General features: G+C 40.7%; 1 protein-coding gene across 2 annotated transcripts in view; it reads left to right on the forward strand.

Annotated features, from left to right (window-relative positions):
- Positions 1-23,051, forward strand: part of TPP2 (tripeptidyl peptidase 2) — a 2,672,548-nt gene that overhangs the window by 146,012 nt on the left and 2,503,485 nt on the right. For both annotated transcript variants that reach the window (XM_044071246.1, XM_044071247.1), the window contains exon 4: positions 22,586-22,690. In XM_044071246.1, coding sequence (XP_043927181.1) covers positions 22,586-22,690 — 105 coding nt within the window. The remainder of the gene's footprint in view (positions 1-22,585; positions 22,691-23,051) is intronic.

Consider the following 23,051-nt stretch of genomic DNA (forward strand, 5'->3'; position numbering starts at 1 on the left):
GAAGGGCATCTGTGGTTGTGTTAAGATTTTACACAACCATTCTTTCCCATCAAGGAACTTCCCCTCTCTTCGGATATCTCTCCAGACCATCCTACTGAAGGCATTCCCTGAAAGGTAATGTGCAAAAGGAGATGCACAGATTCCCCTATGGAATTTCTCACCTAAGATCCTTTGAAGGGGAAGGACCCCCAGATCTTATTCGGAGACATCCTAGAAATTCGTTAATCAAAAAGGAGGATGGTCTTCAGATACTTCATTCCTGTTTTTTTCTGGAAGCTTTTCAGTCCAGCCATCTATGTCTTGGGTGACTCCCCAGATGGATGATCTTATTGTTTTAATCTCCCACTGGGCATTGAAGGAACTGGTTACTGTTGGACCAATTCCCTGATACGACAACATTTCGGCACTGTCAAGGGACAGACCTTGCTGGAGTAAGAGTCCCTGTTGATGCTGTGGTGGTATCCACTAAAAAGGAGCTAGTGGAGCAGAGGTCCTCAGTCCACCCCCCTAATAGAGTCCCAGGGCATACGACCTGTTTGGAAAATGCATATTTGCTTTAGTAACCTCTGCCTTGAAGTCCCTGAATTACTTGGCGCACTTCACAAAAGTACAGTGGGATTTGATCAAGGAACTCTCCAAATCCCTCTGAGTCCATATATTTGGAGGACTACAAGAGGTCCTCTTCACAGCTAGCCACTGTATTATCCATTTCCAGTGCATCCATGAGGTTAATGTCCCATGCTGCAAAGGGTACCTCACAGGCTGTCTGTTCGGGTATAGTCGTCAGGAGACCTGCCTGGATGTGGTTATTCGACTTAGCGGAATCTTTCAAGTCTTCTTTCATCAATGCTTCTTTTGATGGAACATCTTTCTTTGGCCCTACTATGAAAGAAACACTTTCCCAGAATGAACAGGATGGAAAGATGCTGTCTGCTGTAAGGATACACTTTTCTATTCCTCAATGATCCTGTTCACAGAATCAAAGGAATCAGAGGAGGCAAGAAAATGTGTGTATAACTCCTCCAGAGGCAGATGGGGGAATTCAGATGGAAGGCACCATCCTCCTAGCAGAGGAGGCCCACAAAACCAGGGTTTCTGAGAATCATTTTTGGGTAAACCCTTTCAGTGTTCCTGAAGGGTTGCTCAACTGCCCATTTTTGGTGGCATTTGGAGAGGCACTAGTCTTTGACCCAGATGCCTGGGCTTCTATAACAAAAGATTCTGGGGTGCTAAAAATAATATCCAGAGGGTACTGCATAACATTTTTCCAGATTCCCCCAAACAAATGAAAAAAAGCTTCCTGACAACCCTCACAATCAGAGAGAAGCTGCAGCTCAAGATATTCAAAAGCTGTTAAATGAGTCGTCCAGGCGGTCTTAACAAACCAAAGAGGATTCTGAACCTTCTCAATGTCCTTTAGTGCCAAAGCAGACTGGGGACCTGAGACCAATTTTGAATCCAAGCAAAATGAACCAAGTTTTGAAGAAGTCAAAGTAACGAATGGTCACAGTTAAGTCTATTCTGCCTTTTTATGCAACGACGATTGGATGTGCTTAATTGAGCTTCAGGACACGTACGATCACTTGAAGATAAACAATCACAAAGATTTCTGTGCTTTCGGTTGGGAGCCAGGCACTATCAGTTCAGATCCCTGCCCTTTGGTCTTACCACAGCCCCTAGGGTATTGACCAAGTTTATGGCAGTGGTAGCAGCTCACCTGAGAGTGCTGAGATTTTGAGTGGTTCCATATTCAGACATCTGGTTCCTTACCGCTCCAGCCAGGCATCTCCTAGAGAAATCCAGGAACTATTTGCTCCAACTTTGTCAAAGGCCAGACATTTCAATCAACACCTCCAAATCTCATGTACAACCTTTACAGAGCCTGGAGTTTATAGGTGCCCAGTTGGACACAGTAAGCCAAATAGCCTCCTTTCTATACATCATGTGGATGCAGTCAAGTTTCAGGTACAGCAAATTTTTATTCATTCTCCTCCTCCTCCATCCAGACTTGCCCTTAAGGTGCTAGGTTTGATGGAAGCGGCCATAACCATAGTTCCAATGACCCATTTGCATATGCGTGTTCTTTCAATGGACACTAGATGTACAGTAGTCTATTCTGCATCATCTTTTATTCCTCCCAGTCAAGCTCACTGGAATCTGCAAAGATCATCTTTGTTGGTGGATTCACTTGGATGAAGTTTACCTAGTTCATCCCTTTATTCTGTCCCCTCCAGTAGCCATGGTAATCGCAGATGCCTCCCAATTGGAGTGGAGGGGTATTTCTTGGGACAGATGGTCCAAGGCATGTGGTCCCCCCATGAGACCAATTCGCACATCAGTGTCCTAGTGATGAGAGCAGTACTACTAGTGGTACAAGCCTTTCAAGACATTATTGCTCTAGGGATCATTACAATTCAAACCGACATGTTTTTCATTTGGTACATCAACAAACAGGGGGAACCAGGCCTTATCCCCTTTGTCAAGAGGCAATAAGAGTGTGGCAGTGGGCAATGTCTTCAACCACTTTTTTATCACAATGCACATACCAGGGAAATCCAGCGTACTAACGAACAAACTCAGCTGGTCTATTTTTATGCCTCACAAGTGGTCTGTCAATCAATCAAGCAATGCTAGAAGTCTAAATCTCAAAATGCACTTGCTCGAAGCATGTCTTAAAATGGAGAACATTGACATTTGTGCTGTAACAGAGACCTGGTTCAAAGTAGCAGAAAGCACCCCTGCACTACCAGGCTAGAACTCATTCCACACCTTTCGTTCCCAGAACTTGGACCGAAGCTCCAAAGGGGCTGGTCTTTCCATATTCATAAAAGTTGTGCACACCTCCAGACTGGTAGCCCAACATAACGCATCAGAGATTCTTCAGATGCAGTTAACATTGGGTAAAACAGCAATTCAGGTCGCAGCCTGCTATAGGTCCCCAACCATGTCCCAAGACTCACACTCCATGTTCCTAAGCACCCTGGAGAATATTAGGGTCCAACCTAACACTCTCATACCGGGCGACTTCAACAACCCTCCATTAACTGGTAAAACTACTAGTGTACCAATACACTTGCCCAACGTTTCCTGGAATTCATTAATTCCAATGCTCTGGACCAGCTCGTTCTTACCCCCACTAGAAGTAGCAACATCCTTGACCTCGTCATTACTAACATGGGTGACCGTTGCTCTACACCAATAGTCAACTCCTCCCTGATTAGATCCAACCACAAACTAATCACCTTGAAAATCCCCCGCAAAGGTAACCACCATGAAAAACTTCTACAAAGCTAACTTTGGGCTCCTAAAAACTGAGGTGGCTAACTTCAAGGCACCCATGCAAATGGAGAATAGTTGCATGACTGCCAAATCATACACCAACTCACTGTACGAACACGTACACAAATGCATGAATCTCACAATACCTGATAGAACCAAGATGCTCTCCTCCAAAAAAATTAAGCCAATCTGGTGGTCCCCTGCCATAAACAAACTACAACAAAAGGAAGAAACTGATGCGGAATAAGGTGAAGTCCCAAGACTGGAAAAACTCCCTTATCAGCCTCAACAAAAAGTTGAGATCCCTCATCAAATCCTCTAAAGCTAGCTATGAAAACAGAATTGCAGCAGATAGTAAAGACAACCACAAGGCCTTCTATAGTTATGTAAATAATCTCCATGGCAATACCCAAATTTGGTCTGAGCTATTGCACAATGGTACCTCCTATACCGAGCCAACAGATATGGCCAATGTACTGGCTGACAGATTCAGTGCCAACTTTACCCCCTCCCCCAAAAGGACCAACCACAATGCCAGTAGATTGCCAGGCACCCTGTATTACTGCTGCACAGGTTAAAACAGCACTGTCCAAGACCAAGAATACAGCTTCAATGGGACCTGACAATATCCCTGGCTGTGTTCTACATGAACTACAGAGTGAACTGGTACCACACCTATGTGCCTTGTTGAGTGATACCCTCACCTCAAGCTTTATCCCCATTGAATGGTGCACAGATACAGTGAGTCCACTCCACAAAGAAAGAGTGACTACAGACCCTGGGAACTATTGCCCCATTAGCCTGATGAGTCTGATATGCAAAGTTGTGGAGCACATCATCATGCACCTAATAAACAAGAATATAGGGAATCTCCAAACTCTGGATCCCACACAGTTTGGTTTTGTGAAGGGTGGATCATGCCTGCTCAACCTGGTTGACTTTTTTGAGTCCGTCACCAGAGTTGTGGATGAAGGCAAGGTGGTTCATACAGCCTGCCTTGATGTGGCCTAGGCCTTTGATACAATTCCTCACTCAATTATCATAGAAAAACTCACTAAGCTAGGCATCAACCTCTGTGTCACTAGGTGGGTTGCAAACTGGCTCACAGATGGAACCCACAGTGTGAAAGTAGCTGATTCCAATTCAGACTGCCAACCAGTCATGAGTGGAGTCCCACAAGGGTTGGTCCTGGGTCCTCTCCTGTTTGGTATCTACTTCTCTGAAGTCCAGGCCAACACGAAGGGACTCTGGCTGACAAAGTTCGCAGACGATTTCAAGTTGGGAGCTATTACTAACTCCCCAAGTGATGTTGACATCTTGCAGAAAGGCCTCACTAAGACCAATGACTGATGTCAGAACCATGGCCTTAAGCTTAATGCCAAAAAATGTTGTTATCCCCTTTGGGAAAAACTCAGTTCCCATGAATTACCACATCAGTTGTAGTCCACTGAACACAGAAGGCATTATATGATATCTGGGAACACCGGTTGACAGCAACCTATCTTTTGACCACCACATTGCTACTGTGGTCAGAAAGTCCTATGTGGCACGTCTCATTACTAAGGGTTTTACATCCAAAATGAAAGAGGTCATTATCTCCCTCTACTCTTCCCTCATTAGGCCAGTCATCAAGTACAATGCACCATTTGGCATGTACCTCACTAGAAACATGCAACAACTGGAGAGGCCACAAAAGTACCTCACAAAGAGGATCCTAGGCCTTGAACAGTTGTCCTATATGGACAGACTCAAAAAAACTCCAACTATTCTCGGTCTCATATCGCCTACTTAGAGGTGATCTCTGCTTGACTTACAAAGCCATGTCTCACCCAGCTCTGTTAGAAATGCTACATCTAGATCCCAATCCCTCCACACCACATGCTCCAGAGACCTCAGCCTCATTACCACAGTCAACAGAACATGCTGGAGGGACAGGTTCATAACCCAGAGACTGCCCATGCTATGGAATAGACTTCCCATACATGTCAAACAGAGCACCTCACTGGCCCTCTTCAAAAGAAGTCTTAATGAGTGGATGGGAAATAGAAAATTCACCACAGGGATCACTCCAGAGGCTTTACTTGACAGAGGCACTGGGAACTAAGGTCAGGTGGCATGATGCCTGGGTAATCCTATGGGCTAGGCTTGTAAAGGCTCCAGGGCCATTAGCCTAGTGCACACCTATAAATCAGTGGTGGAGAGAAATTTATTGGAGCCAACCTTGGTGCCATTTCTTTGCATCCCCCCTCAAGTGCAGCAGGTTCTCTGCCCTAATCCTCCCACAGGGAGAGTATCAGAGAGATGCTGTAGTCCACGTTTGGCCATCCAATCTCCTTTATGCTTATCCTCCATTACCTCTGATTCCAAAATTCTTTCAGAAAGCACTTTGGTTAAAGAGCATTGCCTCATTGCCACCTTTTGTCCATACCAAGTGTTGTTCCCCTTCCTTTGGTCTCACCTTCTGTATCCTCCATGGATACTGGACCCCCAGTCTAGAACTTCTCTCACATCCCTCCAGGATGAAGCTTCCCAATATTCCAGGCTCCAGACTGACTTCATGATTTCTCAAATTCTGTTAATAGCTAGATAACTCAGGCTTTCCTCCCCCATCCAGTGAATACTCCTGTCTTCCTAAAAAGCTTCTACAAGGAAGCTCTACAAGAGGAAATGGAAAATATTCTCAATCTGGGCTCTTGGAGGGAAATTGCTTTCACTGCTCCTATGTCTATGGTTTTAGGATTTTTAGCATCTATTTTTCAAAAAGGTGCTAGTTTTTTACAATCCAAGAACAATTAGCAGATATGCCCAATTTTCACTCTGGAGAAAAAGCTTCCTCTTTAGCTTCTTCCAAATTGTGCAAGGCTTTCCTGAAAGGCACCATTTTACTTGGACCTTGAGTGAAAGACCCATTACTTCCTTAGGATTTAACAATTATACTCAAGAGTTGCTCCAAAATCCCTTTGAACCATTAGTCAAGTCTGATTTACAATTTTTGTCTTTGAAAACGACATTCCTTGTAGCTGTTACATCTACAAGATGAATTTCTGAGATCCATGCTCTATCTTCCAAATCCCCTTACATTATTTTTCACAAAGGCAGAGTCACTTTACAAACGGATCCATCCTTCATACGGAAGGTAGCATCTGAATTGAATTTTAAGCAAACAATTATTACCTAATTTTTATAATAAGGGAGAGCATATGCTATACCTTCTAGGTGTACGTAGATAACTATGGTTTTATCTCCACAGAACAAAAGATTTTAGGAAATCGGGACAGCCGTTTCTTTTTCACAGAAAAGATTGGGATCACCAGTTGCTTAAGTTACCCTGGCCAAATAGATTACTGATTACATTTCTTTTGCCTATACACAGCAAAGCCTCTCCCTGTTAAAGGCTTCTAAAGCACATTGTACTAGATCTGTAGCAACCTCTTCCACCTTTTGGTCTAGAACTTCCATCAATGATATTTGTGCAGTAGCTACCTGGTCTAATTTATATACCTTTATTGCTCATCATAAGCTAGATTTGTCCTCCAAAAGCAGAGCTGCTTTTGGTTCTGCAGTTCTCTGGAATATTCTTCCATGAGGGCCACCCAAGATTCACATAGCTGGGGACTGTGTCCCACACGTTGAGGAATGAATGAAAAGGACAACATCAAATATTAAAGTTATATACTCACCATAGCTATGCCTCTATATTGTCCATTTTCTTTCTTTTTCAACTCCCCACCCTCCTTCCCCCTTCCTTTCATTTTCTGGAGTGATCTTGTGGATGCTGTAGAACCTTTTGTTCTAGGTTGAACCCAGTTTTGTTCTTTCCTTCTTCTTTCTCTACTTTAGAATCTGTAAGGCAGCAAACACAATTTGAGGAATTTTTAGCTGACTCCGGTATTATGGTAGAGGGAGAGTTGGATCCAAAAGTCTAGTGTATGCTGCCAAGTTGGATCTGAGGTCTGGTCCAGTACCCACACATTGAGGACAAATGAAAGTGTACAACACAGATGCATAGTTATGGTGAGTACACAACTTTGTTTTTCTAACAGCAGGATGATGTAAGAAAGGAAGAGAAAATGTGTAAACCTGTATTAGAGAATTTAGAGAACAATAGAAAGTGTTATGTTATGGAAAAACAAATGTATAAAAGAAATTGAGAAAAATAATAAGTTATTACTGTTTAGGCAGATGTATTATTTACAAAGAGGAAAGGAGGAGGTATCCGCCTATTTGTGTAAAATAGTAAAGAAGGATGTTAGTATAATGAGGAAAATGTAAAAGGAGAGGTAAAAAGCACAAGAGCAGATTGAGCATTATAGTACGGTATGTGGAAGATATGTACAAGACTAAAAAGAGGGAAAGTAAAAAAAAAAAAAAAAAAAAAAAAAAAAATTCCAGAAGAAGTTAGAGGTTACTGTTAGTGGATTGGATGAAGTACTTAAAGTAAATGTTGATTCACTATTGGGCCCAGATGGTATAGGGTATGGAATGCACAAGAAATGGCTTGGCAGAAAGTATTTTTTTTAAATGCACTGAATGAATGGTTGAAGTAAGGGTTTGTTTGTGAAGTTATGTAGTGGAATATTATAAACTGATATGGCAGAAAGATGAGAAGAATGAAGTAAAAGGTTGGAGACCCATCACACTACATTACACAGATTTATATTTTTTGTGAGAATAATGCATTGGAGACTGGAGGGAAGGATATTCTCAGAGCGTCTTCTGTGTAGTGTGAATGGGCGTTCCTTTGTTGAAGGTTGTGCGTTAGGCCCGGCAAGCCAGTACGTAAAAATCTACTGACAATCATTAGTGGAACGGAGTTCCGCTGTGGCGACCCCTAACCGGGAAAAGCCGAAAGACACAAACAAACAAACATAGAAGAAAGTATATATGATATAAAAGGGAAGGGATGTCAAGAATTGTTATTGGTTGTGAGAAAAATTGTCGATGATGCAAGTAAAAGGGAGGATGTGAAACTTATGGTAGGTTATATTGGCAAGGCATTTGATACAGCAGGGCTTGATGCTTTATGGGATGTTATGGAGAAGCATGGAATAGGTAATAAAATTAGGAGTGTGTGCATGTTAGTATATCAGAATAATAGAGTTTTAGTGAATGGGTGGTTGAGTATATAGATATGCATGAAATGTGGTACGAGACTAGGATGGGTTGTCCCATCAGTGGAATATTTGTTTGAGTGATGCCCCAGCACTGGCCCAGTAATCAAGGAGCCTTAGTCCTCACCATCGGTAACATTGGGGGACGTACACAGGGAGGATAACAAGTACACACACAGTAAAGTGCAATTTCCTTTAAGAGCACACAGAGGCCACAGTCAGTCTGGGGATGGTTTCTCCCTTTTTCCAGATCCCCAATAAGACTTCCCACTGGCATAGCTATAGGGTTGAGATCTTAGCTGAGTGGCAAAACCAAAAACTCCAGCACACTTTCTGTCCAACCAGTGCTTCGTGTCCCTGCCTAAGTAGCTGAAACACGCACACACTTTGAGATTTGATTTATACACACTTGCCCACACGCACACACACACCTGGGAAAGGCTGGCACAGGTTTACTAGTTATGCCCCCTTTTGCCCAGGCAATTATTAAAACATTGCAGGACAGTCTCAAATAAATACAGAAAACATAGGTTCATAGGTGTGTACTAGGCTAATGGCCCTGGAGCCTTTACAAGCCTAGCCCATAGGATTACCCAGGCATCATGCCACCCGACCTTAGTTCCCAGTGCCTCTGTCGAGTAAAGCCTCTGGAGTGATCCTTGTGGTGAATTTTCTATTTCCCATCCACTCATCAAGATTTCTCTTGAAAAGGGTCATTTAGGTGCTCTGCTTGACATGTATGGGAAGTTTATTCCATAGCATGGGCATTCTCTAGGTTATTAACCTGTCCCTCCAGCATATTCTGTTGATTGCGGTAATGAAGTTGAGGTCTCTGGAGCATGTGGTGCAGAGGGATTGGGATTTCTTTAGATGTAGCATTTCTAACAGAGCCTGGTCAGACATGGCTTTGTAAGTCAAGCAGAGATCGCCTCTAAGTAGGTGATATGAGTCAGAGAATAGTTGGAATTTTTTTAGTCTGTCCATATAAGGCAAATGTTTAAGGCCTAGGATCCTCTTTGTGAGGTACTTTTGCGGCTTCTCCAGTTGTTGCAGGTGTTTGGTGAGGTACATGCCAAATGGGGCAAAGTAGTCAATGATTGGCCTAATGAGGGAAGAGTAGAGGGAGACAATGACCTCTTTCTTCCTGGATACAAAACCCTTAGTAATGAGATGTGCCACATAGAAGACCTTTCTGACCACAGTAGCAATGTGGTAGTCAAACGAGAGGTTGTTGTCAACCTGTGTTCCCAGATCTCTTATAACGCCTTCTGTGTTCAGTGGACTATCATCGATGTGGTAATTCATGGGAACTGGGTTTTTCCCAAAGGGGATGACAACAACATTTTTTGGCATTGAGCGTAAAGCCGTGGTTCTGACACCAGTCATTGGTCTCAGTGAAGCATTTCTGTAGGATGTCAACATCAGTGGGGAAGTTAATAATAGCTCCCAACTTGCAATTGTCTGTGAACTTTGTCAGCCAGAGTCCCTTCGTATTGGCCTGGACGTCAGAGAAGTAGATACCAAACAGGAGAGAACCCAGGACCGAACCCTGTGGGACTCCACTCCTGACTGGTCAGCAGTCTGACATTGAGTCAGCTACTTTAACACTGTGGGTTCTACCTGTGAGCCAGTTTGCAACCCACCTAGTGATTATAGAGGTTGACGCCTAGCTTAGCGAGTTTTTATATATTTCCTGAGTGAGGAAATGGTATCAAAGGCCTTTGCCAGATCAAGGTAGGCTGTATGAAACACCTTACCCTCATCCACATCTCTGGTGACTGACTCAAAGAAGTTGACCAAGTTTATCAGGCATGATCTACCCTTGACGAAACCAAACTGTGTGGGATCCAGAGTTAGGAGATTCCCTATATCCTTGTTTATTAGGTCCAATGTGATGCGTTCCATAGCTTTGCATATCAGATTCATCAGGCTAATGGGGTGAAAGTTCCCAGGGTCTGTAGTCACTCCCCCTTTGTGGAGAGGGATGACTGTAGCAGTGCGCCATTTGGTAGGGACAAAGCCTGAGGTGAGGCTGTGACTTGAACAGGACATACAGGTGAGGTGGCAGTTAACTCTGTAGTTCATGTAGAACACAGCCAGGGATATTGTCAGGTCCCATAGAAGCTGTATTCTTGGCCTTGGACAGTGCTGTTTTAACCTGTGTAGCAGTAATACTGGGTGCCTGGCAATCTACTTGTATTTTGACTGGTCCCTTGGTGGGGGGGGGTAAAGTTGACACAGAGTCAGCCAGTATATTGGCAATATCTGTTGGCTCAGTATAGGAGGTACCATTGTGCACTAGCTCAGACCAAATCTTTGGTATTCCCGTGGAGATTCTTTACATAACTATAGAAGGCCTTGTGGTTTTCTTTACTGTCTGCTGCAATTCTGATTTCATAGCTAGCTTAAAGGATTTGATGAGGGATCTCAACTTTTTGTTGAGGCTGATGAAGGACTTTTTCCAGTCTTGGGACTTAACCTTATTCCACATTAGTTTCCTCCTCCTGTTTTAGAGTTTATGGCAGGGGACCACCAGATTGGCTTCCTTTTTTTTGGAGGAGAGTATCTTTGTTCTGTTGGGTATGGCGAGATCCATGCATTTGTGTACGTGTTTGTACAGTGCATTGTTGTATGATTCTGCGATCATGTAATTGACCTCCATTTGCATGGGTGCCATGAAGTTAACCACTTCTGTTTTAAGGAGCCCAAAGTTAGCTTTGGAGAAGTTTTTTGTGGTGGTGGTTACCTTTGCATGGGGGGTGGGAGGGATGTGGATTTCCAAGGTAATTAGTTTGTGGTTGGATCTAACCAGGGAGGAGTTCACTATTGTGTAAAGCAATCTAAACTAATCTTTACTATATTCCTTATTGAATCTAAAAGAAATTACTGTACCATAACTTAACTTGCTTACAGCAAGGCAATACAGATGTGATTAAATGAAGAAAACAATAAATTAATAGTGAGAATGTTTAAATATAAGTATAAAAATCCTGAGAAATCATGAAAATGAGAGAGTAAAATATATAAATGAGGAAATTAAAAATTATCAAGAAAAAATACTAACAGGGAAAATAAAAATTGATGGTATCAAGAAAAAATACTAACATGGAAAATAAAAATTGATGGTATAGAGAGAGAGAGCAAAGGATGTGGTATAATTTGGTATAACAATATTGTTATGTAAATCCATGGAAACATTTACTAGAAGTGCTTAAAGGCATTAAAGTAAGGAAAAGTGGTGAACCAAGATAGCAGTGTCAAGATTTTCTGTGGAGACTGGTAATAAACAAGTTACCAGTAAAGAGAGGTATGCCATATAAAAGGCAAGTTGAAAGAGTGTGTTTATTTTGTGGGGATGAAGAGAAAACCGAGCATGCTTTTTTTTGAAACGTAAAAGAGGGGCAAAACTTTGGAAAAAAGTATGTGAAGAAAATTGTTTTGAGAATAGTAATGATATAAACAATATAAATATGAATATTATTGTGTATGGATATTATAAGAATAAGAAAGAATATCTGAGAAGTGTAGAAAAATAATTGAAAGCCTGAATGAAATTTTGTTTAATGGGAAATGGATTTTGGCAAACACACATTGCAAAAAATTAGATTATGGTTGTGGAAGAAGGAGTGGGGATTCAATTATGGAAGAATTAACAATGAGTATGTTATAAGAAAAATGATAAACTGTAAAAAAAAAAAAACGTGTATATGTGTTTGATTTTATATGTTTGTGTCTATATATATATATGTGTAATATATATATAGTAAAAACAATTTATAGTACTGGTCATAAACTCTTGACCAGCCCAAATCAATCATCAGTTCAGATTAAAATCATGTGATCTTACAATGTCTCAAAGCATTTAAAAGTAGTAACTCCAATGTTAAAATTGCACTTGTACAACAACCCAAAATCTTCACCTTGAAGCTAAACAGTATGACTGTATAATAAAGATGCACATCCAAATGATTAATGTTGCTGTCTCAAGTCTCAACCTCTAATGTTTATTTAGTGGTGTGCGAATGCTGCCGTTGTTTCTATGTGGGAAAGACCAACAGACCCTTTAAGGACAGAATAAGGGAACACCTTTATGGCATTAGGACTCTATCTGAACACTGCCCTTCCTAAGCATATTAGAACAATGGGTGACTCCCATAAGTTTGGGTTTAAGGTCACCCCACATATTCGTGAGGGTGATCTTAGGAACCATACTGAGAATAGGGGAACTCACTGGATCATTAGTCTTAGAGCAGACAGAGGGAGAGGGTTAAACGAAAGGGCATCCATCAAGCCCTTGCTTAAAGCACGCAGAATCAGTAAACATTGAATTTGTGTTTGCTTTTTGATGGTATGTGTCATTTTGACATTTTAATGTTTTTAGATTTGAAGTGCTTTAGATAAACAATGTTTCTTTGACCATTCATGCTGTATATACACTTGATGAGACAGCAACATTAATCATTTGGATGTGCATCTTTATTATACAGTCATACTGTTTAGCTTCAAGGTGAAGATTTTGGGTTGTTTTACAAGTGCATTTTTAACATTGGAGTTACTACTTTAAATGCTTTGATACATTGTAACATCACATGATTTTAATTTGAACTGATGATCGATTTGGGTTGCTCAAGGGTTTATGACCAGTACTATAAATGTATCATTTAGTTCTTTTTTGTTTGAAGGTCTGATAAAGCTATTTTAGCGAAGTGCTTACCTTTTGTTCATTTTTATAATAAAGACGTTCTTATTTAAACAGCAGATGGAGTTGTGTCTGGTTACCTTGCTGCTATCGTTTGTTTTTACTATTGACTAGTGTGTGTGTATATGTATGTGTGTGTATATATATATATATATATATATATATATATATATATATATATATATATATATATATATATATATATGGCTCTAGGACTTTTGATCGAAAGATCAAAAGCCCAAATCCATTACCACAGAACACACACTAACGAAAGCGATTTCAGCGAAAAAGTGCTTTCATTTAAAATATGTTTAAAAAAAAAAAAGACACAAAATCTACTTGAATGCAGGGGGCAAGCCCCCCTGCACCCCCCACACTCCCTATTTTAATATTCTCACTCCGATGTCGCACTACAGTGGGGGGAAAAAGGAATTTTCTCACTCCGATGCCCCACTACAGTGGGGGAAAAAGGAATTTTCCCTTACTGCACCGTAGTATGACCAGAACAACAAGCATCCTTACACGAAAGTGCTGCTTCGATGAAAAGCACTTTCTTGCAAACATGCTCACCAAATTGGGATTCGGTGAAAGATGCAGTCGAGCATCTGTACAGATGTGTATGTGTGTAATATATATATATATTTTATATATATTTATATATATATATATATATATATATATATATATATATATGTATATGTGTGTGTGTATGTGTGTGTATGTGTATATATGTATATATATATATGTATATATATGTATATATATATATATATATATATATATATATATATATATATATATATATATATTATAGGGCTACTATTGCTGGCATGATGGACTATTTTAAGTGGACTGTCCCCAGGTCTGTGACATTCAAAAGAGGTACTGTGATCTCCTACAAATGGAGTCTTCCAAACCTTCAGCTGTCCCTCCTGTTCTGGCTGCCCTTTTGGATAGCTTTTCTGCACCCTTTGTAGCCCACGACGCTCAGCTTACTGCTCCAAAGAAGCCTCACATGTTCTAAAAGGTGCCTGAGGACTGCACATTTCTTTACGTGCCCTTTTGCTGATCCTTCTGTGGTATCAGTTTCTTCTGACAATCCCACTAAATTGTTGCCATCTGCTAAACTCGTTACTTCTGATAAGGATAGTCGAGCTGTGGAACGTTTGGGCAAGAAAATTTGGATGGCTGCCACCTTGTCCTTTAAGACCATTAACTTCCAAACTCGTATGACCAGGTATGTATCGGTCCTCCTCTCCTAGGTTTGTAATGTAGTATCTGACCTTCCTGATTCTGAAGGGAAGGCTTCTGTCCTTTCCTTGTTAGAATCCACTTCTCAAGTTTCCTGCCACTCAGTAGAATACAGCTGTGATCTCTTCAAGAGCTGCTTCCTTTAAGTGATGAGGCATTATTTCTGGCTATGTCTTCAGGCTTTACCTGATGATATCAAGGCCAAGCTTTTTGATGTTCCTGTTGGGAATCAAGTCTTTTTGGGACTACTGCTGTTGACTTATTTAAGCCTTTTCAGGATAAAGGGTGAGTCCTTGTAGGAACTTAAGCATATAGTTGTCCTCCCTATTCCCAAGTTTCAGAGGAACTAGCCTTCCAAGTCTGCCTTTGCTTGTAGACAGACTTGTCCCCCTCCTAAAAATAAGAAGGGTTCTAGGCATGTTTGTTCTAAGTCTACTGTGACTCCTACCTACCATAAACCTTCTTTTCAGGATAAGCCTAGTTCTGTTTGAAGTTTGACCTTGCCTTCCCTTCCCTTCCCCTTGGCCGTGTCTCCTTGTCTCTCTGGTCTCCTTCTCTTCAAAACTTGTTTCAGATCACCTCAGATTCTAGGGTTCTCCCTATTATCCATCATGGATATTGTTTAGAAGTCCATTCCTCCCTTTTCAAGTATTCCTTTACCTACTTGAGAACAGCTTTTTCATTTTCCAGAGGTTCTGTAGTCTGTGTTGGATCAGGGCACCATTCAGCTCTTTCCTGTCACTCAACTGGGATAGAAGTTTTACTCCAGAATCTTTAGTTCCCCAGACAGAGAGTACACGGAGACCAGTTGTGGGTCTTTCTCTGCTCAACACCTTTCTCAAGATCCAGCAAAATCAAAATTGTGCAGGAGACACCACGAAGTAGTAATAAAAGGTATTTATTGTAGAACTAGTGCTTTCACGTACTGCCAAGGTATGCTTCTTCAGGTTTCAACAATAACACAAATTCATAGGTATTTATACTAAAAACTCCCTGCTAATTGTGGAATTAAAACAGATGCATTGTATAAAATCAACCAATTAATTAACCATCCTTGCAATTATATACCTATTCATCTCATTCTCTTAAGCAAACAGCATATGTGTTCGATAACGTGTAGTATGAGGTAGTTTATATTAAACATTATATGTACTAAAAAGAAATTCTGTTGTAATACATATATATGTGAAATATATTCGAGTGAAGGAACATAAACTATATATCCTGTTGACTTCATCATAAAAACAACAACATTACAAAGCACTTGGATTAAATAATCCATATAAAAAATACATGTTCAGTGTCATGATTCAATAATAATATATACATATATATATATATATATATATATATATATATATATATATAAATAATGTAAATATATATATATATATATATATATAAATAAAAACTAACAACTATCAAAATTTATAGTAACTATTGCATGGAACAAAATTCATGATAATATTTAGTAACAATTCAATTCCTATTACACATATTGCAAATGCATTCAAAAAGTAAACTAACTTTCATCTACGTCTTACCAATGCTGGTTTTATACTTAACGCCTGATTCAGCCCTGGTTCAATGTGTGCCCTTAATTTTAGAATCCAATTCAACTCAGTTCAAGGTAGCACATATTATTTCCTTCTCTTTTGTTGTTATATATCAATTGTAATACTCTGAACCTAAAGCAATGGTTAGGAAACATGTGGCTGTGCTTGGCTAAAGCATTGGTCAAGATGGTTCTTTTGATGTCATAATTATGGTTATAAATGCGGTCCTTGAGTCTCCTGGACGTCAACCCCACATAATATGCCTCACAGGCTTCACATGTAGCTAAGTAAACTAGGTTTTTAGACTCACAGGTAGCATAAAAAAGTGGTCTAAAAGTATATTCCAGGTCCGGAACCGTAAAAGGTTGGATCTTGGAGATAAATCTGCACATGTTACATCTATTACACGGGTACGTCCCATTTCTCAATAACTGCCTAATATCCAACTTTAGGCCATCTACTTTCTCATTACATAATAACCTTTTCAGGTTTTTACTATTTCTATATCTGAAAGTTGATTTGTTTCCAACTATCTGTGCTACATATACATCCAATAATAGGATTTTCCAATTATTACTAATGATGTTGTTAATATAGTGAATGTCATTTGTATATCTAGTTGTAAATGTTACCTTTGTATCGTACTGATGTACCCTGAGACCTTGCACATGGGTCCCCCGTCTCATGTTAGTATTCAGCCCGGTATCAAAGGTGGAGGATCTTATCTCATTTAATAGAGTATGCGGATATCCCCTATCCATAAAAAAGTTTTCAATTGAATTCAATTGCAGATTCCTATCTTCTTCCTTACTACATAAACGTGATGTTCTCAAAAACTGCCCCTTAACCACGTTGTGAAACACGTGTCGTGGGTGCATGCTATTGTAATGGAGAATAGCATTTCTCCAGCATGGCTTCCTATATATGGTGGTAGAGATGGAGCCATTTGGCTCTTTTAGGATAGTTAAATCCAAGAAATTAATACTACTAATAGATTGTTCAACTTCCAAACTCATATGACCAGGTATGTATCGGTCCTCCTCTCCTAGGTTTGTAATGTAGTATCTGACCTTCCTGATTCTGAAGGGAAGGCTCCGGTCCATTCCTTGTTAGAATCCACTTCTCAAGTTTCCTGCCACTCAGTAGAATACAGCTGTGATCTCTTCAAGAGCTGCTTCCTTTAAGTGATGAGGCATTATTTCTGGCTATGTCTTCAGGCTTTACCTGATGATATCAAGGCCAAGCTTTTTGATGTTCCTGTTGGGAATAGAGTCTTTTTGGGACTACTGCTGTTGACTTATTTAAGCCTTTTCAGGATAAAGGGTGAGTCCTTGTAGGAACTTAAGCATATAGTTGTCCTCCCTATTCCCAAGTTTCAGAGGAACTAGCCTTCCAAGTCTGCCTTTGCTTGTAGACAGACTTGTCCCCCTCCTAAAAATAAGAAGGGTTCTAGGCATGTTCGTTCTAAGTCTACTCTGACTCCTACCTACCATAAACCTTCTTTTCAGGATAAGCCTAGTTCTGTTTGAAGTTTGACCCTGCCTACCCTTCCCCTTGGCCGTGTCTCCTTGTGTCTCTGGTCTCCTTCTCTTCAAAACTTGTTTCAGATCACCTCAGATTCTAGGGTTCTCCCTATTATCCATCATGGATATTGTTTAGAAGTCCATTCCTCTCTTTTCAAGTATTCCTTTACCTACTTGAGAACAGCTTTTTCATTTTCCAGAGGTTCTGTAGTCTGTGTTGGATCAGGGCACCATTCAGCTCTTTTCTGTCACTCAACTGGGATAGAAGTTTTACTCCAGAATCTTTAGTTCCCCAGACAGAGAGTGCACTGAGACCAGTTGTGGATCTTTCTCTGCTCAACACCTTTCTCAAGATCACTTTTTTCAGATGTTCAGACCTTGTTTCCTCTTCTGCTTACCCAGACATTTATGGTGTTCTCTGGATCTCAAGGATGCATACCTTCACATCCCCATTTATCCTCTGTTCAGGAAATTTGTTTCTCTGTTTCTTCCTTGTATTTTCACTTGCCTGCTTTGCCCCTTGGTCTTTCCACTACTCCAAGGATATTCAAGTGCCTCACTCCTGAATACCTCAAAGCCTGCAAAAGACGATGACAGATGTTCCTTTTCTAGAGATTCTATGATCTGCTTATTCATGCTCCTTCTCCCAGCAACCTGTCAAGATCTCTAGCTTACCACTTGTCATGTGCACAGTCTGGAGTTCACCATAAAATTTCCAGCAAGTGGTTCTAATGCCTTCCCAGGATCATGTTTTCCTTGAATGCAGGCTTCAGTCCATTCCCATGCTGGCATCTCTTTCTGTCCCCAAGATTCTATCCTTGACCACCTTTTTCCAGTCTCATTTTCCTCTGTCCTCTGTCGCGACCAGTTAATTTCTCAGAGTCCTGGGATTTATGGCCTACACCATTCCCATCCTCTCTCTCACCAGGCCCCATGTGATTGAAGAAATTTCAGTGGTACCTCCAATTCATGCGACTCCAACATTGCTCCCCCTGGAGTTCCCTGTTCCTTTTCTTCCTTGTCTCAAGTTTGAGGTTCAGTGTTGGATTCATCAACTCTCTCTTGATCCAGGGTTGCTTTTCAGGCTCCGTTTCCCACTTCAGCAGATTTTTATAGATGCATCAGACATGGGATGGGGTGCCTCTTGTACCCCCCTAAAGGTCTGAGGTCTCTGGCCTCCTCATCAGAGGTTGGATCATATCTGTATAAAAGATGAGGGCTCTGCAAGCTTTTCATTTCCTCTTTCATCCTCGGACCCTGAAACTCTTCACTGACAGTATCATGGTATGTTAACAAGCATAACAAGCAGGAGGATACAAGGTCCTAACTCTCCTTTGCAGACTGTTTCTTCAGGCCTGGGATCTAGCTGTCCAGCATCAAGTGTCTCTTCAAGAGGTTTACATTCCCAGAGCACAGTCTAGTGGTAGACTCTTTAGGCAGGTCCAGAACACAAGCTTACGAATGGATGTTTTAAAGAGATGTGTTCTTGGACATTGTCCATTGATGGGTATTCCTCGGGTAGATCTCATCTACTCCCTGTATAGATAGCTTCCTCTATTCTGTTCATGAGTCCCAAGTGCTTCAACTTGGAAAGAGGATTCCCTGCCTTTTCCTTGGAAGAGGATGTTTCTTAACACTGCCCTCCTCTTTCTCGGTTACCATGAGTTCTGCACAAGATCAGGCAGGACTTTTCCATAAGCTTGCTGGTGACTCCCTTTTGGCCCAGACAGCTTTGTTTTCCCCTTCACTTGGCCAGGGGCAATTACCATAAATTACCTCACCGGGTGGATCTTCTCAAACAAGATGAGGGATCTCTTGTCCATTCTCAGCTGTCCACTCTTCTGCTGATACTGTGGGTGATAGGATTTTGATCATTTTTAGGCACCTGTTTCTGAGAACTTGCTTAGGGTTCTGTGGGAGGCCAGGAAACCCACTACCAAAAAATTCTGTATGTCCAAATGGAAAATATTTTCTGTCTGGTGCCTATTTCACCATCGTGATCCCCTGTCTTTGAAGTCTCCTCAAGTTCTGTCTTGCTTGTGTGATCTGTTCCATGCTGGTTTAGCATATTCTTCAGTTAAAGCTCATTTGTATACAATTTTTGCTTGTCTGCCCTTGACTCCTCCTCTGGGATTTAGTTTGAGGTCAATCAATTTCTTAAAGGCATCCTTCATATCAGGGCCCCCCAGGAAGCTTATTCCATCTTCATGGGATCTCAGTTTTGTGATTGACAAATTGACTCATGTTTCTTTTGAACCTGCTTCTTCAGCTTCCTTAAAACATTGTGCTTGGATAACTGTTCTTCTTTTGGCTCTTACCTCTTCCTAGAGTGTCTGAACTTCACGATGTTATGGCTATTTCCTGTTTTTTTGGTCATCATAGAGACAGGGTATCTATTCACACTAATCTGTGTTTTACGTCCAAGGTAGTTAATGAATTCTCCCTTAATCAGTCTGTTAATCTTCTTTCTTTTTTGTCTGCTGTGCTGTCTGTTATTGAGAAGGTTTTTCACAGCTTGGATTTGCATAGACAACTCCAATATTATTTAGATAAAACTAAAGTTGTTTTCAAGTCTGAGCAACTTTTTGTTTCTTTTCATCCCAGGACTTTTGGTTTTGCTGCCTCTAAGCAAACCATCTCTTTCTGGATTTCTTTTGTTATTCTTTTCATGGCAAATGTCTTTGCTTGTCTGTAAAGCCATGTTCTGCTAGGGAAGTTGACTTCTCTGGTGCCTTTTTCAAGGGTCAGGATACCAGTTCTGTTCTTGTGACTGCTACTTCATCTTCTCTTCATACTTTCATTAAACATCACGAGATGGATGCTCTTTCCAGGCCAGAGCAGCCTTTTCCAGGGCTATCCTGCATGGGTTTGTGGAGAGCTCCTCTGTGGCTACCTCCTCCGTGACTTCCTGTTGAGCTGTTGTACTCTCCCATAAGTGAGGAGTACAACAGTGATGTGGACGAGATATAGTACAGTCATGTAAAATCTTATCATAGCATTACAGTGGTTCTTCTCTTCACTGTTGACCTGTGTTCTGGTTGTTTGCCCTTCTGGCTGAGGAGCCCTTCATTATCTTTCTTTAAAGATTCATATGTTCATTACCCCAGAGAGTACTCTTTCTCCTGGGGCTTTTTCAATTCTGAGTGTTTGTGTTCGTACATCATGTTTATGCCCTACGTCTTGCAAGGGGAACAGGTGAAGGCTTTGGTATACTGGCCGGGCATTGGGCTGTCCTTGGCAAGAGATCCCTTAGGTGAAGAATACTGCAACAGTGAAAAGGGCATGTACTGTTATGGTAAGATTTTCCACAACTGTACTTTTGTTGGGGATCTTTTTGGTCAGGAGACTAAATGAGCGTGTTTGGGTTTTAATTATTCCTGAGAAGAATTCCAATTAATTGATAGAGGTATAGCTATCTTACTGTGTGATTAGTAATTAGTTGAGGTATTTGCAAATGAGAGAGTGAAGCAGAAGTACTGAAAAGTCTGAAAAAGTATCCGAGCAGATTTATTTTCAAATAACTGGAAAAATAGGTGCTCTATATGTTTTCTGTGGAATTGGGGAGTAGAGATGTTGAGATGGAGCTGGATATTCTGAGGAACAGGTGAGTAATAGAGAATAATCTTTGGAAGAATGAAATATATTGGAAAACATGTTTAGAAGTGACCTATGGGTTGAAGGCTGTGGAACCAATTTGTGATCTGCTGTTCTGGTTGTAGTGTATATGGTATAGGGTTCCCAAATAGTTAAAGGAGGAAGGTTGGCGGAAGGAGTTAGTGTGTTTGGAAGTGTGGTGGACCAAAAACTGATAGTACCCCTATGGTGTGCTTCTTTCAGGAGGTAAGTAAGTTGTAGGAGGAAATTTGCTGGCTGTAAAACTAGGTGGAGTAAGCATTCCACTGAATTTTCCCTGCAAGTACAAAATAAGGATACTGTCATGGGATTTCACTATGAAATGGGGATGTTTCACTTTGGGATAGAGAATCTAGAGTGCTAACGGGTGTATGGATAACTGTGCTGCAGAAAGTTAAGGGTGGCTCTTTGACAGATTCTTGTATATGTTGTGGGAATTGGGAATGAGTAAGTTTGAAAGGAGTGAAACAAGGTGGTTGGGAAAGTTGTAGACATAATGAGCATTTGACTAGGGTTGCAGTCTGGATTGGTGTGCAATATTTGTTGATACTTGGTAATCTCCAGCCTTGCAGCTAGGTGCAGTTTGGTACTGCTATTTTAAAGTAATTTTTGTGATAGTTGCCACTACTGTGGCTGGCTCTGTTTTCCACCTCCCAGGGCTGACACTGCTTTAGTACTCTTCCCATTGGTCATGAATATCACTGCAACAAAGATCCATATGAAGAATGTAATACAGTTGAGAGTTCCTAGAGGTCATAGCTAGATATGTATGCAGTATCATTTTTCCAGTACTACCTCCATCCTGCCCCACTCATATGCTCAGATTCCCTAATGGTATGTATTTTATGTCATGGCTGAGATGGGGGAAGACAGAGTATTGCTCACTGTCCATTACTTCTGAGAAAACCTTTATCTGGTAGCATATCAATACCTGCAGTAGGATGACTCCTTTTTTTTTTAGTCTAAAAGGATAAAAGCATAAGGAGGTTGTCTGTTTGCTTCACATGGCGTCTGAATGATTTCTTCATTGGCAAAAAAGAAGCAAAGATAGTGCAAGCTGACTTACTTTTGTTTAGGATACAAGCTTGTATCCCCCAGTAGAAAGATGCCGTCCTGCATTGAGATGACCACTGAACTGTGAATCTAGCCAGCCAGGCAGATGCCTGCTTGTGGTTCATTTCTATGGATTAGTAGTAGTAGTGCAACACTGATTCGAATTTAGCAATTTTGTGTTATAGTAAGTGCGTTCGCATAATTGTTCTCTTTGGTAAGTATGCATATGAAGGTTATTTTGAGTAATGACCACAACGTTTGTATTCAGGCTGAATTTTTCCACTTGCGGTGCAAATTATTTTATCCTAGTTTCATTTATATTTGGAAAATAGACATGTGGCCATGTGGTGTCTGGGTCTTTGAAAAGCTAGGTTTTGCTGTAACAGCAGGTAGCTGTTTGGATTAGATTAGTTGCAAAGAATGTTGCAAAGTAAATGTCCTATATTGCAGACTGACTAATGGAGGTTACTACTTTTACAGAAAGAACGGAAGGAGAAACTCTGGGACCCTGCTCACAGAGCTGCAGTGGCTGATGCCTGTAGAAAGCTAGAGGAGTTTGACAGCACTCACACAACTTTATCACAGGTTAGTATTGGAAATGAACTTATTTTGAAATGAAAGTGTCTCCTAAAATGAATGGTAAATGATACCAGCCATTAAGCTGTGTTCATTGTGTTTAAGAAAGTACAATTAACAGAAATTCCATTCTATTCGAAATTTGTGTATGTGATTGTAGTGTGAATTGTGTAAAACTAGAGTAGCTGTGTGACCAATTTTCATTAAATTTTGTGAGCCTATTTCCAGACTTTTTAATGCTTGGGGTTATTGGATGGTGCCGCTGGTGGCTTCAGCAGATGAAGATTCCCCTTTACTGTCATTTTATTGGAACTGCATCCATATGTATTTGATGTGGTGTTACCAAAATGATAAATGATTTTATTGATAA

The sequence above is a fragment of the Protopterus annectens genome, chromosome 5.part0, assembly GCF_019279795.1.
Source record: "Protopterus annectens isolate FY-2018-M chromosome 5.part0, PAN1.0, whole genome shotgun sequence".
NCBI classification, from domain to species: Eukaryota; Metazoa; Chordata; order Ceratodontiformes; family Protopteridae; genus Protopterus; species Protopterus annectens.